General features: G+C 45.8%; 1 protein-coding gene across 5 annotated transcripts in view; it reads left to right on the top strand.

Moving 5' to 3' along the window:
- Positions 1-16,959, top strand: part of TANC2 (tetratricopeptide repeat, ankyrin repeat and coiled-coil containing 2) — a 113,391-nt gene that overhangs the window by 65,963 nt on the left and 30,469 nt on the right. For all 5 annotated transcript variants that reach the window (XM_054281711.1, XM_054281712.1, XM_054281710.1 and 2 more), the window contains 5 exons: positions 868-1,149; positions 3,892-4,025; positions 9,924-10,155; positions 11,992-12,158; positions 13,572-14,179. In XM_054281711.1, the coding sequence (XP_054137686.1) occupies positions 868-1,149; positions 3,892-4,025; positions 9,924-10,155; positions 11,992-12,158; positions 13,572-14,179 (1,423 nt within the window). The remainder of the gene's footprint in view (positions 1-867; positions 1,150-3,891; positions 4,026-9,923; positions 10,156-11,991; positions 12,159-13,571; positions 14,180-16,959) is intronic.

Below are 16,959 nucleotides of genomic sequence, written 5' to 3'. Positions count from 1 at the left end.
AAATGGAGAATGTAAACCCTCTCCACCCCTCCAAATTGCTATAAATTTTAAATTAGGGTTTCTCAGGCAAAAATATGGGAGCAGGAAATAACAGTTCTTTAATAGGGAAATGAAAAAAAAAAAAAGGATAAAATAAACAGTGCAGTACACATGAACAACACTGCCAGAGTCAGAACTCAGCCTGACACCCTGTGGGTGGCAGTCCCATTGGAATTGTGGCTGCAGCCCTCCTGAAGTGTCAGGGGTGGTTCTGTTGGAGCAGGGGGAATCTGTAGAGAAGGATGTATTCTTCCTCTGAAGATCCAGTGGAAGGAGAGACAGCTGCTGTTTCTCTGGGGAATCCAGTGCAGAAAGCCATGCTGGTGTCTCAAAACCTCTGGATTATATCCAGGTGGGAATGCTTGGCTCCTCCCTCTGGTTTATATCTGGGTAGCAATGCTTGGCTCCTCCCTCTGGATTATATCTGGGTAACAATGCTTGGCTCCTCCCTCTGGATTATATCTGGGTAGGAATTCTTGGCTCGTCCCTCTGGATTATATCTGGGTAGGAATGCTTGGCTCCTCCCTCTGGATTATATCTGGGTAGGAATTCTTGGCTCCTCCCTCTGGATTATATCTGGGTAGCAATGCTTGGCTCCTCCCTCTGGGCAGAGCATCTCAGAATGGGATGCTGTAGCTCTTATCAGCCATGCAGTGACATTCAATAGTCTGTTATCAGGGAGGTGTGAATGTGGTCACTCAAAGAGAGAGGTAAAGCAAACTGCCCACTTGACAAATCTGCCATACAGATGGTAATGGAAAACAGCTTGCATTGCAATCTTCAGCACAGGCGTGGACATTGATGTTCTTCCCTTGTCTCCCTTTCCAGTGCGCTTCGCGCCCTACAGACCCCCCGACATCTCCCTGAAGCCGCTGCTGTTCGAGGTGCCCAGCATCACCACGGAGTCGGTGTTCGTGGGCCGGGACTGGGTGTTCCACGAGATCGACGCGCAGCTGCAGAGCTCCAACGCCAGCGTCAACCGCGGCGTGGTCATCGTCGGCAACATCGGCTTTGGCAAAACCGCCATCATCTCCAGGCTGGTGGCGCTCAGCTGCCATGGCACCAGGATGAGGCAGATTGCTTCAGATAGCCCCCACGCCTCTCCAAAACGTAAGGATGGTGTGGTTCTCAAAAACTCAGAGTTTTTATGGCAGCTTTTAGAGTGGGCTTGGCTGAAATAATCCCGTTTCTCTTCTGGCCCAAGGAATCTGCTTAGTCTTTGTTGTCAGGCAAAGGAAGGACCTTTGAAAGTGTGTCATAGAAGCCCTGAATGGTTTGGGTTGGAAGGGACTTTAAAGATTATCTCATTTCAACCCTCTGCTACACCTTCCACTATCCCAGGTTGCTCCAAGCCTCATCCAACCTGGCCTTGGATACTTCCAGAGATGGGGCAGCCACAGCTTCCCTGGGCAACCTGTGCCAGGGCCTCCCCACCCTCACAGGAACAGTTTCTTCCTAATACCTAATCTAAATTCTTCCTAATCTAAATCTACCTTTCTTCAGCTTGAGGCCATTCCCTCTTGTCCTATCCCTCCATGCCCTTGTTTAAAATCCCTCTTGAGCTCTCTTGGAGTCCCTCTAGGTACTGATACAGTCAGCTTTTATACTGCTCCTGTTCCAAAGCTGCTTTTTGAAGAGTCAGAATAGTCTGTCTCTGACTTGTCTGGCTTAAAAACATCACAGACTTTCTCTGGCTGGGACGCCTCCAATTTTAGAATCATAGAATCACAGAATGATTTGGGTTTGAAGGGACCTTTAAAGGTCATGTAGTCCAATCCCGCTGCTCATGACATCTCCAGCCAGATCAGGCAGTTAGTGTTCTATGATTATAAATCCATGCCAATGCATTCTTCTTCCCATACAAATTGTTTATCTCCTTGAATCATGGTGTAAATATTTCATGCAGGTCAGAAGCCCCTGTAGGCTCAGGACCCAAGATTGCTCTGCCTCCTCTGGTCCCATCCAATTCCCATCACTGCACACTGGCAGGTTTGCAGGTAGAGATGACAACATTTTAAAATCACTCAGCTTGCAGTGAGTGAGTAAGACAGGACTAAAAATACAGAGTTAGGTACCTGAAGGTATCTTTAAGGATGTAGGTCACTGTATCTCAGTGAAGCTGTAGTTAAATCTGTTTACTGGAAATGCTGTGCTCTTGCCCTATCAGAAGAGCAGAAATGTCACTGGGATTGGCATGTTGAGCAGTGTCACTTGTCAGAGCTAAATAAACAATGTGTAGTGAAAGGCAGGGCCTGTTTCTATATTTTACCTGCAGCTCTGCAGTGCACCAGCTGTGAGTGTGTGTCCTCAGTCTCCTCAGGATGATGGGGGACATTAAAGATAGGGCTGTGCTAAACTCCTTCTGGACTAAAAACTGGATTTCTCACATGGGGTGGTGCCTTGCACCCTTTGTCCACAGATGATGAAGGTCCTTGGTCCCACCTAACACATTGTTTTAGTTCACTCTGGTGTGTCCCTGGAGTTTAAAGCTAAATAATTCCTCAGTGTTAGTTATTAGGATGGAAACCTTCAGAATCAGTAATTAATTAGACTTGATTTCCTAAAGAGATCACAAGTCTAGCTATAGATGATAGTAATTACTGTGCAAGATCCTTGTGGGTCCCTTCCAATTCAGGATATTCTATGATTCATCTCTGATTTTGTGATAAGTTTCTTTATCATTTCTTTTTCCACATGCTAAAAAAAAATCTATTATGCTTATTAAATCTATGCTAATTAATACGTGCTGATCAAGTGGTCTGACTCTGCTATGGCAGTTGTGCAATCAGCTAATTAAACTGGCTTCAATGCAGCCTCATATTTCTAATTCCTCTCTCAGAAAATTAATACAGGTGACAGTGGTGTTATGCTCAGAATCAAGAAAGTGCCTCATTCTCACACATTCAGGGTTTAATTATGGAGGCAGCAGTCGTTCTCCTCTGTTGTTTGCCATTAAATGGGTCATTGTTTGCATGATTATTTCCAGTCAAGCTCAGGGATGCACTGCAGCAATCCAGTCAGGAGAATCCTCTGCCAGCACAGACTGCACTTCAGAGTGGTGCTGTTCTTAAAATAATCAATAATTAGACATCACCAAGTGCTGCGTGTTATGGTGCCATTCAAAAACCCTCCATATGAGTACTTTGAAATGAAAATAAAAATAGTTTGGGAATGTTATCCACAAAAGCCAGGTGGATGAGCTTGTCTAGTAATCTGCTGGTAAAGCCAATTTCTGGTTTACCAGGCAAAAGAAGCAGCTAAAATGCACTAGAACACAGTTAAACTTGCCAGAGATGATTCCAGGATAATTTATTATTTGCTTGCGAGCCTTTTCCAGGTCCTTGTGCTGCTCCTGCTCCTCTCCCCCTGATTAAATTAATGGGCTTCAGATGGTTGTATTAGCTGGGCCTCCTCGTTTATTTATGTTAGAAAATAGGCCTGTAATTCAGAAAAATTGGCTGTCTGTGCTGAAGGAGGACTTGGAACCAAATTAACCAGTGATTGTTCATAACAAGGGAAGGTCTGCTGGCAGAAGTGGAGAGCAGGAGAGCTCTGCGCTCAAATCCACCAAACCTGAGGGCAGAGCCTGCCAGAGGGCCCAGTTCACTCCATTATTGTCATTATTTAGAAGTCAGTGAAATTACAGTGGGGAAGATGAATAAGACAAACTCAAGGCTTTTTCTTAGTGGTCATTTTCTGCTTCCAAAAGAAGTTTCTTCAGAAGCCTCTGGCCTGGAAATCCCTGAAATCCCAACCAGAGTATTTGTGGGGGAAGTATTTTTAACCTAGAAAACAGCAGCTGCCTAGTTTTTAATAATGTCAGTGCTTGTCCTAACCTCTTTCCTTGGGCAGATGTGGATGCCAACCGGGAGCTGCCCTTGGCACAGCCGCCCTCTGCCCACGCATCCATCGCCAGCGGGAGCTGCCCGGGGACGCCCGAGATGCGGCGGCGCCAGGAGGAGGCCATGAGGAGATTGGCCTCACAGGTATGGCACCTGCTTGGGGCTGCGGGCTCCTGGGGAATAGAGCTATGGGGAGATTGGCCTCACAGGTATGGCACCTGCTTGGGGCTGGGGGCTCCTGGGGAATAGAGCTATGGGGAGATTGGCCTCACAGGTATGGCACCTGCTTGGGGCTGGGGGCTCCTGGGGAATAGAGCTATGGGGAGATTGGCCTCACAGGTATGGCACCTGCTTGGGGCTGCGGGCTCCTGGGGAAAAGGATCATGAGGAGATTGGCCTCCTGCTTGGGGCTGGGGGCTCCTGGGAAAAAGGGCCATGCAGAGATTGGCCTCCTGCTCGAGGCTCCTTGGGAAAAGGGCCATGTGGAGATTGGCCTCGGAGGTATGGCACTGCCTGCTCGGGGCTGGGGGCTCCTTGGGAAAAGGGCCTGGAGGCTCCTGAGGAAAAGGGCCTGGAGGCTCCTGGGGAGAAGATCTGGGGCCTCCTGGGGAAAAGAGTCATGAGGAGATTGGCCTCCTGCTCAGGGCAGGAGGCTCCTGGGGGCTCCTGGGGAATAGGGCCATGTAGGGATTGGCCTTGCAGGAATGGCACCCACTCAGGACTGGGAGCTCCTGGGGAAAAGGACCTGGGGGCTCCTGGGGAAAAAGGCCATGCAAGAGATTGGCCTCCTGCTCAGGGCTGGGGGCTTCTCCGGAAAGGGCCATGCAGAGATTGATCTTCTGCTTGGGGCTAGGGGCTCCTGGGGAAAAGGGCAGCCATGCAGAGATTGGCCTCATAGGTATGGCACCTGCTTGGGGCTGGAGGCTCTTTGGGAAAAGAACCATGTGGAGACTGGCCTCACAAGTATGACACTGCCTGCTTGGGGCTGGGGACTCCTTGGGAAAAGGGCAGCTTTAGTCCTTGGAACTTCTCAAGCCACTCCTTGGAACTTCTCCCTCTTGACGTCACTTGGAAAAATCTCTGTTCAAATGCTCTCTTGGGAAACCTCGAGGGAGAGAGACTTCTGGAAGGGGTTTTCGTACCCAGGAAAGTTATTTCTCTAAAATGAAACTCCCTCTAGATCAAATGCACTTCCCTGTTACTCTGAGGGTTTGTCTTTCACAGCCACCCTACTTTCTCATTGCAAATGTTAGGATATGACATAATTATTAACATAATTGTGGTTTTTCTGCAGCACTGAGAACAAAATTGCTCAGTCTTTGAGCAGTGTTTTGTTTGAAAAGGGCAGGTACTGTACTTGGGGGAAGGCACAAGCTGAGTGTAAATGCTGTGTGTGCACTTGGGAATTTTTTGGAAAATTCTCCAAAGTAGACCATAGCCTTTGGAACAATATACAAATTACTGGCCGTTTTGGCAGGAATGGTTTGTGTGGAACATATGGAACACTGTCACTTATGTACGTAAGATTTACAGCTTGAATTTTATTGTATTACTGAGATTTAACCCTAATTCTGTGGAGATGGGACGGTGCCATTCTATTGCTTTGAAATCCAAGGAGTTTGCTCTTGCTCCTCCTCCACCTTTTGGGAGGATGGGAGCAGGTAATGCTTTCCTGTCACCTGCTCCCACTTCAGAGAGGAAAACAGCAAGAAAAGTCTCTGTTTGAAGTTATTACCAGGGCGTGTTTTGCTTGGCTTTTTGTGCCAGATACTGTCTTGTCCTGTCTGCTTTCCTGCTGCACACAGATAGCCAGGCAGGTAGCGTGTGCTGCATAAACAAATACTAAGATTTGATACTCTCCTCTTCCACACAGAGTTCTTGAAAGGAATGCAATGCCCAGGTCTGGTTTTGTTCAGGCTGCATTAGTCATTGTATTCCTTGCAAATCTGAAGCTCTGCAGACTACCAGAAAGGGCAGTAAAGTGTGCCATCTCTGCTTAAAATACCTCATCTATCACTTCCCCTGAGTGCTTAAGTCATCCTGCTGGGTATGTAATTGATAAATGGATGCTGGTTTAGCTTGTTTCCTCTTGGAAAAGGTAAGGAATATGGCTCTTTCAAACACTGTGTCACATCCACGGCATAGATTGCTCGCTGAAGATTTTTTTGCGTCTCTGATCACTGGAGAAAGAGCTAAAAACAATCCTTACAGCCAAAATTAAAGTAAAAGTAGGTTGTTGTATCTTGGCTGCAGACTCTTTAGGAAGGGTTTTAAGGTCCTTTGGTCTATCTGGATGGAAGAGTATTTCTTGGATGTGTGTGTTTTATAGTTGTGTTTACACTGAAGTCAGAATTGAAGCACAGAAGAAAGTGTTGACAGTGATGGACAGCCACAATTGTCAGGGTTATTTTAGGAGCTGGATGAACCATATGTGAGGAGCTGGAGAAAGCTGTGTGCAGATGTTCCACCTCTGCCTGCACTGAGCAGAGCAGAATGTTCTCAGATTGGGCTGAGGTCCCTGTGCTGGAGAAATGCAGATCATTACAAAAGCAGATTAATAATATACAAACAGTCTTAGGTAATGGCTGGTACAGGCTCCAGAATGCTGGTGGGAAGCTCGTTGTCCTCTCACCCACTCCCCTTCCCTCTGAAAATGTCACTTATCCCAATATTCAGAAGTTGTGTATCTGTGATGACAGAAATGAAAGGTGAGCAAACAGTTGCTTTTCCTCCTCTGGATTACTCAGGGATGTACTTTTATGCCTGGCTTTTATACAGTGAATTCTTGGGGGCAAAGTTTGCATTTAGCTGTTAATGTCAGAGATGAACAAATCATTAATTTTAGAACTAAGTAACTGCTGACTGGCAAGCAGGAGCTCGACTTGGTCCTGCCTTGCTGACCTTTCCTTTTCCCTGAAGGTTTATCCTTTACTCACAGAGGATTTTTAATGGACTGGCTACCCAGTTTTAACTAACCCATTGAACAGCTTTATTCTTTGGGTTTCTGGATGCTGTGTGGTAGCAGCACTTTAACAAATGGACCTGAAACCCAGCTCAGCTACACTAATGGGTTGTACCCCGTGCAGAGCAGCTGGTGGAGGAGCTGCACATCCATTGCATTAGTTCATTTTTCTGATGCTGAACACAGCTGGTGGCTCCAGAGGCTCTTCTCCCCATCCTCCCAGCCATATCCAAAGCATCACTAGCATTGCTGCAGGCATATAAAAACAGAGTGCTCCTACCCTACACAGAGGTGAAGGGATTCATTGCTGCTGAGCCTTGATGCCCTGGGCCACTAATGAGTTTCAGAAAGCATTTACCCGCATACTCAGCTATGTAAAGGTAATGAACATTCCCAATAAACTAGGTCACACGTGCCACACACTGGGTCACAGTCACATGCAGTACTAATGGGCATTTCCATTTTCCCAGCCAGCATTGTGCCTGGCATGTGGCATAGTGGCAGGTCAGTGTTACACTGCATTTATTTGAAGCTGTTTTGTATGGGTCAAAAAAAAAAACCTTGTTAAAGGTTAAAATACAATGCTGAAGCTCTTTAAGAGTGGGGTGTTGCTGTGAGCTCAGGGGCCTGGGAGGTTGGTCCAGGAGGGATTGGCTGCTCTTGCATGACACACTTCCAGAAGGAAGCCAAGACAAACCACAGAGGAGGTGTGATGGCAAATCCTGGCGCAGGTTGCATTTTCTAAGGACGTCATTCTGCCTTGTTTGAACCTGTTTGGGGTGAGTCCCATCCACGCCAGCCCCTTGCCATCCTGGAGGCTCTTACACTTCTCACGTTCACCTGGTCTCATTCCCAAGGGTGGAACAGGGTTGGAAACCTTGAAAAGTTTTACAGTGTGAGAAAACTGCTTCCCACCCAGCTCCATGTAAGTGAGGAGCCTGATTCTCAGCCCCGTCTCCAGCACCAGGCTCCACTTGCAGCACTGGCTTTTGGCAGCCTCTCTGTGATTTGAGAGAAAATGTCACAGAGAATAAATAACATCAAGATGAAATTCTGGCTCAGGTTGCATTTTCTAAGAACGTCATTCTGCCTTTGCTTTGGTTGACTTCCCAGAATCTTCCTTTGCTTACTGCTTTAGCTTCAGATCCACCCATTAAGCATTATGTTTATCCTACTGGTTATAAGGCTTAGTTGATACACCCATAAATCAAGCACAGAGATTAGGAATTATGGAATCACAGAATGCTAAGGTTTGAAAAGACCTCTTAGGATCATCAAGTCCAACTGTAATGCATGAGAAGTGGTTGAAATTAATTGGGTTGTAATTGCATGTGTGTCCCAAAATCTGATGGTGATGATGATTATGGGTGACCCTTTTTCCATGACATGACTCTTCAGATTCCTGGAAGAAATTAATTGGCCTTTCACTAAAAGAGACTATTTTTGTGTCTGCACACAAATTGCATAGGAAATCAGAGTAATTTCTGTTAGTGGAACCTGATATCAAGGAATGGCAACTTGAATGCACAAGTTATAATCCCCACATAAATAGGATTGATGAAAAGAAATCATTACCTCTGTAATTACTTAACACAGTGCTGTTCTCTAAGGGAATTCATTATATTTTAACTGTCTGGTAGGAAAAATTCTGTAAGGAATTTGGAGGTATCCATTAAAACTTAAATACACGTATTAGAGCTTGATGCTTGAAATAACAGCCCAGCTTTCTCATCGCTGCATGTGTCACACCTCGTTTTGACTGGGAAAGGAAATTACTGCATTATATCCCATTGGTAATTTCATATTGAAAATTAAAAGCCAGTGCTGAACCCGCAGTGGGTGAGGACACCACAGCCTGATGTGTTCATTCCTTGGTACCATCCTTCACTGCCCTGGCCACCCTGGGATCTAAGGGACAGGTTTTGCAGGTGGAGAGACAGAAAACCTTCATCATGTCCAAAGCTATGGGCACATTTCACCCCGGCTGCCCTGAGCTCCAGAGGAGCTTTTCCTTTTCGCAGTGTTCTCAGCTATACTGTCCTTCCCAAGTTCAAAAATGCAATTTATTTTGCGACATTCTGTGCTACAGTGCTCCAGGGCAGTGGTGGTTTTGGTACAGAACTGCTCCCACCTGCCTTGCTGGGATATTTTTGGGTACTCAATGATATTTGAAAAGAAAACCCAGTCCAGAATGGGAGCTGGAGAAAAGCTTTGTGCCCTGGCAGAGGCTCATTCCAAATGGGCAGGCAGTGCCTGAGGCTGGAGGCAGCAAGGGAGCAGGAGAAGCTGGGCTGGAGTGGTGCCAGAGCAGCTTCCCAGCGGATTCACAAACAGACACAGATTTTTGAGGGCTTTTTTTGTATTGCAAAAGAAAACAAGTAAGTTGGCAGCATGGTCTGAGAAGATATCACTGGTTTTCTGCTTATTTTAATAAGTGGGCCGAATGTAGCAGGGTTCTAGCAGGGTTTGCTGAGCTGGAAAAGTCAGAGGGAAGCTGGGAAAAGGATAACTTTTTTTTCTTTTTTTTTAAATTGAATTAATTTTTTTAATGAAGTGTGGGATCACAATGTATGAGTAAAGCACAGTGAACTGCCATCGCCCTTGCCTCAGGGGAATCTGTACCCGTGGTGTTGCCTCACTGTGATGGACTCAGGGAGTGCTGTCTGTCCACTTCCACAGAGCTTGACATGTGAAAACAAAGCAAATAGAGAATAAGTTCAAGAAAACAATCACAAGTTTTTACTGGCACCTAGTTCTTAAACAGAACTCAGAGCACAATCCAAGCTCAGTGCAGCACTTCAGAGACGTCAGCCGCTGTCACTGTCTGTCTCTGCAAACAGCTACGGCTTAATTTCATTTATTCATCAAGTGGGAGGTCCAGTCATTTTCCAGGATCAGTGCCTGTTTTTACCAACTGATTTGTCTGGATTCTTGTCATAGGTAGTTAACACTCATTGCTCTTAAAGACTCCACCTGTCAGAACAGCTCAAACTCACCAGAGGAAAAACCGCTGCTTTTCCAGCTGTCCCAGCGTGGCTCTGATGAAGACGCGGGATTTTTCATTCTTCTCTCTTTGCTAGGTCGTAGCTTACCACTACTGCCAGGCCGACAACGCCTACACCTGCCTGGTGCCCGAGTTTGTGCACAACGTGGCCGCGCTGCTCTGCCGCTCGCCGCAGTTCGTGGCGTACCGGGAGCAGCTGCTGCGCGAGCCGCACCTGCAGAGCCTGCTCAGCCTCCGCTCCTGCGTGCAGGACCCCATGGCCTCCTTCCGCAGGGGCGTCCTGGAGCCCCTGGAGAGCCTGCACAAAGGTACTGCTGTTCCTTGTTGTGTCCCAGCCTCCCCATGTGCCTGTTTTTATTATGGTTTTTTAAACGATGCTAAATTGGGTTCTGGGTGTTTGAATGAAGCGATGGATTGATCTGTCGGCATCGCTTCTGGAGGTGAAGGGAAGAGGTGGGAGCTGGTGAAGCTGGGAAGACTGAGAATCATGGGATGGTTTGGGTTGGAAGGGACCTTAAAGCTCATCCCATTCCACCCCCAGCCATGGGCAGGGACACCTTCCTCCACTATCACAGGCTGCTCCAAGCTCCATCCAGCCTGACCTTGGGCACTTCCAAGGACCCAGAGACAGCCACAGCTTCTCTGGGCACCTGTGCCAGGGCCTCCCCACCCTCACAGGAAGGAATTTTTTCCCTGTATCCCATTTGGCCTTCCCTTTTCGTGCTTCTTTCGTATCCCAAACCTGTCCTTGCAGTTCTCAAGGTGAAAACAAGCAACCAGTTCCATTCACAGCACTGCTTACAGGAAAATGTTCTGATTTACTTGTGTAGGGGTGACTTTTTTTCCCTTTCCCTGTCACTATTTAGTGGGTTTTGGAGAATCTGAAGCTTTCACCAAAAGACTGGTATCAAAAAGTCCATAGACACCATGTGTAAAGCTTCTGGGGGAGCTGGTGACAAGCCTTATTCTGATAACAGAGCTTTTTCTAAAACAGCATTGATTTTGTCTTCTTTTCTTTCTTCCCTCTGCAAGTTATAAGTAATTCATTGTGACAGTCACTAAATATAAGATCTTTGCTCGTTGCCATGAAAACTGTCAGAGCATTGCAGAGTTCAAGACTGTTGTCCTGCAGAATCATGTTTATTACTGTGCCTGTGCTGCATCTTGGCTGCAAAAATAGTTCAGTTAATTTTGTTACCACCCTACACACTACAGTGTAAGATCCAACATGAAGGAGATGCAGCTTCTGGCAGATTCAAAGCCCTGATGTTCAAATCGGCTCTTCAAAGCCGTGTCCAAGCTCTGAGCAGCAGCATCTGGGTCCAACCTGCCCTATTCCACCAGGCACAAAGCATATGTAGAGCCAGCACAGCATGACAGTGGCTGGTTTTCCTGGCATGGAGAAATGTCACTGTGGAAGGAGCGTGGTTGCTCTTTCCTATCATCACTCTTGGCAAAAAGAAAAAGAAAAAAAGATACATTTAGGAACTGCTGCTCTAGAGGAAAATAATTCTTGGTTATTACAGTAGCTCCTTGGAAGATGTTTCTGCTCTCAATTTCAGAGTGTTTTGGAGGATTCTTACTTTTCTTGTCAAGGAGGTTGACCCCCATCTGCCCTAAATTCTGACATATAGTACATGTGAATAGCATATGCCACCAATAGACTCAGATTTCACATTTTACACCTGGTTTTGAGTCTTATTAGACAAATTTACCATCGAGAAGATACCCCTTGAGCTTAAGATACAAGTCCAAAGGTATCTCTACCATTAGTTGTAAAGCCATGCTCAGCTCTCAGTGTCTGACATAGGAAAAATGACTGCATTGTCAGCATCACCTGGGTTACTGTATTCTCCAGCAGCAAAAAAATCCTGTTTAAACAGTCCATGATTTACTTCTTGTAGTATTTTCAAGGCCAGGTTGGAACAACAACAGGGTGTCCCTGTCCCCAGCTGGAGGGTGGAATGAGATGATCTGTAAAGGTCAATATGCAATTAATGTATCATTAAAAAGGTGCTGCTGCTGTAGGTGTTTTCTTCTTTGGCAATATCTTCTCATGGTTTAAAACTCTGTAGGGGCATTGCAGTACATTATGGTTGTGTTTCTATAGCCTATCCAATAAATGCTTTTACTCTTTCTCTCAGAGAGGAAGATCCCTGATGAAGATTTCATTATATTAATTGATGGTTTAAATGAGGCTGAATTTCACAAGCCAGATTATGGAGACACCATAGTATCATTCCTGAGCAAAATGATTGGAAAATTTCCTTCCTGGCTGAAGCTGGTTGTGACAGTCAGGACAAGTCTACAGGTATGTTGAGACCCAAAACAGGGATAAACTGTGTCATTGTCATGATGGGACTTTGGTAAAGAAGATCTTATTGGATGTTCTGGATTTGCTCAAAACCTTTATTTCAGATTATCCTTTTGGCTTTTTTATTCTTGGATTTACATCCATGTCCTTAGGCTCACTCTACAGCTTTGGAAGGATCTAATCCATCATAGTTTATTCATGTAAATAAATGTTCATCAGCAAATAGCTCAGATCATTTTCTGAGACTGTTCACATGCCAGTAGGACCTGACTCATGGAGCCATTAGGAAGGCTGCCAGACACCAGGCCCTGCCTTCCTAATGGCTCCATGTGGAAGGGCAGAGGAATTTGGATCTTCATTCCTTTCAGTGTGGCCCAGAGCATGATGATTTCAGTCTGATTAGGCCAAGATGTTACACTCAGCTCAAGATTGTTGTGAGCAGGTCAGCAGGGAGCTGAGTGGTTCCAGCCCCATCAGGGCAGCCAGCCCCCACATAGTCATTGTCACTGGGAATGGCAGCTGCCTCCCAAGATCCAGGAGAGCACAGACTATTTGCTGTTGAGTGCTGGGGTCCATTTTTCGCTCAGTAATGGAGTAAATTAAATATCATTTGAAAGAAATCTAATTGTAATTGTAAACAAATTGGATCCCAATGACTTGAATTCCTCATTTAATTAGGACTTCTGCATCCGTTAAGTCTTCACTGCCACTCGAGTTTGCTCTGTGCTCTCCCTCTCTGTTTTGTTGGAGAGCTTCTGGCTTTCCTGGAGTTGGCCTTGTACAGGTCTGTTGCATCACTTCTCCTCTCCTCACAGTGACTGAGAGCACGTGAGGCAGGAATTTCTTTGGAGAGGCCTTTGGTGATCTTTGGTTTATGTTGAACCAGGGAGTTCAGTAGATGAGCATTCCCTGAGCGCAGTGTCCTGCAGCAGACAGACACAGTTGCTTTGCACTGGAAAATACTCACTATTGTCTGTCTTGATGTTTCTGTGCATTTGTGGATGTAGAATGCAGAAGGATGCTCCCAGGGACGTCTCAGCTTCAGCAAGTTTCTTGTGGCCTCAGATCTGTCATCTGGATGTCCTGGACAGCAGAAGGGATGGGAGGTCAATCCGTGGTTGGGAGGGATGGGAATGACAAGGGCACTGCTCTGTGTGAATTTACCAGCCCTTTCCATGGATGTACTGTTAGAAAGTGTCCCTTGTCTTCATATCAGTCATGTGTCACACAACCTGCTTGATTATAGATGGGAGTGTGAGGCCCTGAGGGCACAAACTGCTGTTTGTGTTCTTGCCCTGATGGAAGATCTTAAAGGAGTCTCAAAGGTGCTGTTGTGATAGAAACTAAGTCTACTTAATGAATAGTAAACACTGCAGGCATGAGTATCTTTTTTTCTTTCTTTCTTTGTAGGAAATAATTAAGCTGTTGCCCTTCCACAGAATATTTTTGGATAGACTGGAGGAGAATGAAGCCATCGACCAGGACCTGCAGGCATACATCCTTCACCGGATCCACAGCAGCTCGGAGATCCAGAACAACATCTCGCTCAACGGCAAAATGGACAACACTACGTTTGGCAAACTCAGTTCTCACCTCAAGACCTTGAGCCAAGGCTCCTACCTGTACCTGAAACTTACTTTTGATCTCATAGAGAAAGGATACCTAGTTCTAAAAAGCTCCAGCTACAAAGTGGTGCCAGTGTCCCTGTCCGAAGTGTACCTGTTGCAGTGCAATATGAAGTTCCCAACACAGTCTTCCTTTGATCGGGTCATGCCTCTCTTGAACGTAGCAGTGGCTTCTCTGCACCCATTAACAGATGAACATATTTTTCAGGCCATTAATGCAGGTAACATTGAGGGCACTTTGGAGTGGGAGGACTTTCAGCAGAGGATGGAGAACCTTTCTATGTTTCTTATCAAACGTAGAGACATGACGCGAATGTTTGTTCATCCCTCTTTCCGAGAATGGCTTATTTGGAGAGAAGAAGGTGAAAAAACCAAGTTTCTTTGTGATCCAAGGTAAGCAAATGCTCTGAGAAGCCAGAGTTTACCAATGTGTTGCTCTACACTGTTACCTGAATCATCTTATTTTATGAAGTTGCACATGGCTGTGGTTATTCTGTACACAGTTTGTTCTGTGTACACTGTAGGTCTCTGTGTTCTGTCCTGATCACCTGAGGTCTTTATGTTGTTCATGGAAAGAAACAAGCACCCTTGGGCACACACCTGACTTGGCAAACCTAGCACTCATCTTTAGAATGAGATGAGCTGTTCCTCAGAAGGCCCCAGGCTGCCTAGCTCAGTTATCAGCAGGGGCAGGTTGCTCCTGCCAGCTCAGTCCTGGAGAAGGGGCATCATCATCCCTTTCTCCATAGGTATCAAAAGCACAGGAAGTAGAAGATAAGAAGTGGAAAGATAAGTAGTGTGGATACATCTTAGGTAGTTGTGCTCCTCGTAGTTCTACTAAAGGTTTTTTTGAAAACAAAATAAAGAACAGAATTGTTCTGTAGTGGTTTTGCACTGTAAATGCATCTGTAATCTCCATCCTGACAGCAGCTGACTTCCTGGCTTAGCTCAAGGGAACAGAATTTAATCACAGTTAGATTTATATTCTCTAAGCCCAATGATCTTTATCAACAACATGACTTTTGTTTCTAGTGACAAGTGGAAACACACCATCTGACTGTAATTCTCATCATTTACCCTCATAAGTTTTGCTCCATTTTTCTGCCCATTTAAAATTAGAATCATGGAGCTTCCTTCATCCCAGTCACTCCCACCTGGTGCTACTGGTTTTGTGTGGCCTGGCTGCAAGAGAGCTTGCTGTGAGCTGGGTGATGGGACAGCAGCCAGTACTCCTGGCAATTGTCACTGATCACACAGCACCTGCCAGAATGATCCCTAAGAAGAGCAGCTCAGAAAAATCACTGCTTTCCTAGTCACTGCTTTCCTTCAGTACCATGAAAATAGAATCTAGGTGCAGGATGCTTCCCTGGTGGTGAGGTGTGTATTGGGTGATGTGGGTGGTAGCAGTGCCTGTGGCTGAGTAACCTGGGACTGAGGGTCCAGAAATTCTCTTCATCATCACACTGGTGGGAAAGGGCACTCTCAGAGCAGATTCAGAAGGAAATTCAGATGTGCTGCATTTTAGATGTTTCTGCACTGAAACAAAGTGTGTAATCAACATGAAGGCACAGATTAGACCGTGTTCACTCAGCAGGTCGCCAGAAAGATTTTTGCTCAATATTTGGGTTTGGTGCTGCTTTTCCCAAGCATCACAAACACATTGTGCTGCCCTCAAGACTATTTAGGAGATTTTCAGATATCACTTTCCATCTCATATGTGCCATCCATGCGAGGAAATTAATGGTGACTTTATGGGGACCACTCATGCTCTGTGCTATCCCCACAGAGCTGACCTGGCTTAGCTCCTTCCCACAGGCAAAAAGAAATTCCAGTGCATCAACAGGCTCTCACCACCACAGGCATGAACCCATACATACTGGAGGACTAATATGTATCTCTGATTTATAATGTGCACTAATTACATTATGCTCTGATGGTAATTAATGAAACCAGATACAATCCAGAGATTAATAGAGAGGGATCCCTGAGCTACAACACTTCACAAAATCCTCCTGTCCAGCTGATACTGAGCTCAGAGCCTGGGAAACCCTGAGCAGCAATTAAGCTAAGTCATGATTTTTCATTTTATTTCTTGGAAGAGAAGCAGAGCTGGCCACTGACAGAGCTCACAGCAGTAGCCTGTGAAAATTTGTCTGCATCTGGTTTGTTCACAGCCAGATGGATTTCTTTCTGCTCACTTGGGCATTGAGAAGACATGACAACTGTACAGAGCAGTCCTCAGGGTTGTCATACATGAAGCAGTTTGACCCTACCCTGTCAGTACGGTGACAGTAGGTGAAGAATAAGGTTGCTGAGGCTGATATTTTTCCCTGCAAGAAGAGCTTTGAAGTGAAATGTGGCTTTGTGAAGCTGCTTTTAATTGACTGACCCTGACAGTGTGTCCAGGTGTGAGACCATTATGAAGGAAATTGGGATAATGGGCCTCGTGTCCACTCATATCCCAGCACTGCAGCTGGGCTAATCTCCCTGATTTCATTAGTGAGAGCGAGTTCTCATGTTCTCAGAAGCCTGGAAAAGAGGGGAGGGGAGAGCAGGAACACCGTGTCCAGGAATTATCACATTTTTCTATGCTTTTAAGAAAAACAGCAGATCTCCACCCTCTGGGGGTTTGGTTGGCCTGTTGAGATGCTGACCCTCTTCTTTGAACCCTCATCATGTGTTTGCTGTCCAAAGCAAAGGCTAATTGGCTCTGAAGGGGAACAATCTCACTGCTGCTCTCCCCAGAGAGGAACCCCTCCATTTTTTAACACAGGGCTCCAGTGAGGCATTTGTCAGAGCACTTAACCAGCGTTGCAGTAACGACCTCCCCAGCCTGTCAGGCCAGCACATCAACCACTTGATGTGCTTGCACAAGTGGCTTCCTTGACAAATAGCATAAAACATTTTAGGGAAAGACCTAATCCTTTGTGACTGGTGCTTGGAGAAAGTAGTTCTTACTACATGTTCCTCCTACACTTACATTTCTAAACCTAAATTCTGCTCTAATGGAGTGTTTTTTTTCTGCCCAGACTTAATCAGAAACTTCTATGCAATTATTTTCCATGTTTTTACAACACCAATAAATGTTTTATCCCTTTGCTGCTGCTGAAAGGGCTGTGAGCAAGACAGAAATGAAGTGATTTTCCCTGGCAAGGCAGTAAGAGAGCTGTAGT

Source organism: Melozone crissalis, unplaced genomic scaffold (assembly GCF_028551555.1).
Source record: "Melozone crissalis strain CALT ecotype California unplaced genomic scaffold, PUWL_Pcris_2 ptg000032l_1, whole genome shotgun sequence".
Taxonomy (NCBI): Eukaryota; Metazoa; Chordata; class Aves; order Passeriformes; family Passerellidae; genus Melozone; species Melozone crissalis.
The sequence above is the reverse complement of the archived record's forward strand: the minus strand, read 5'-3'. Positions and strand labels throughout refer to the sequence as shown.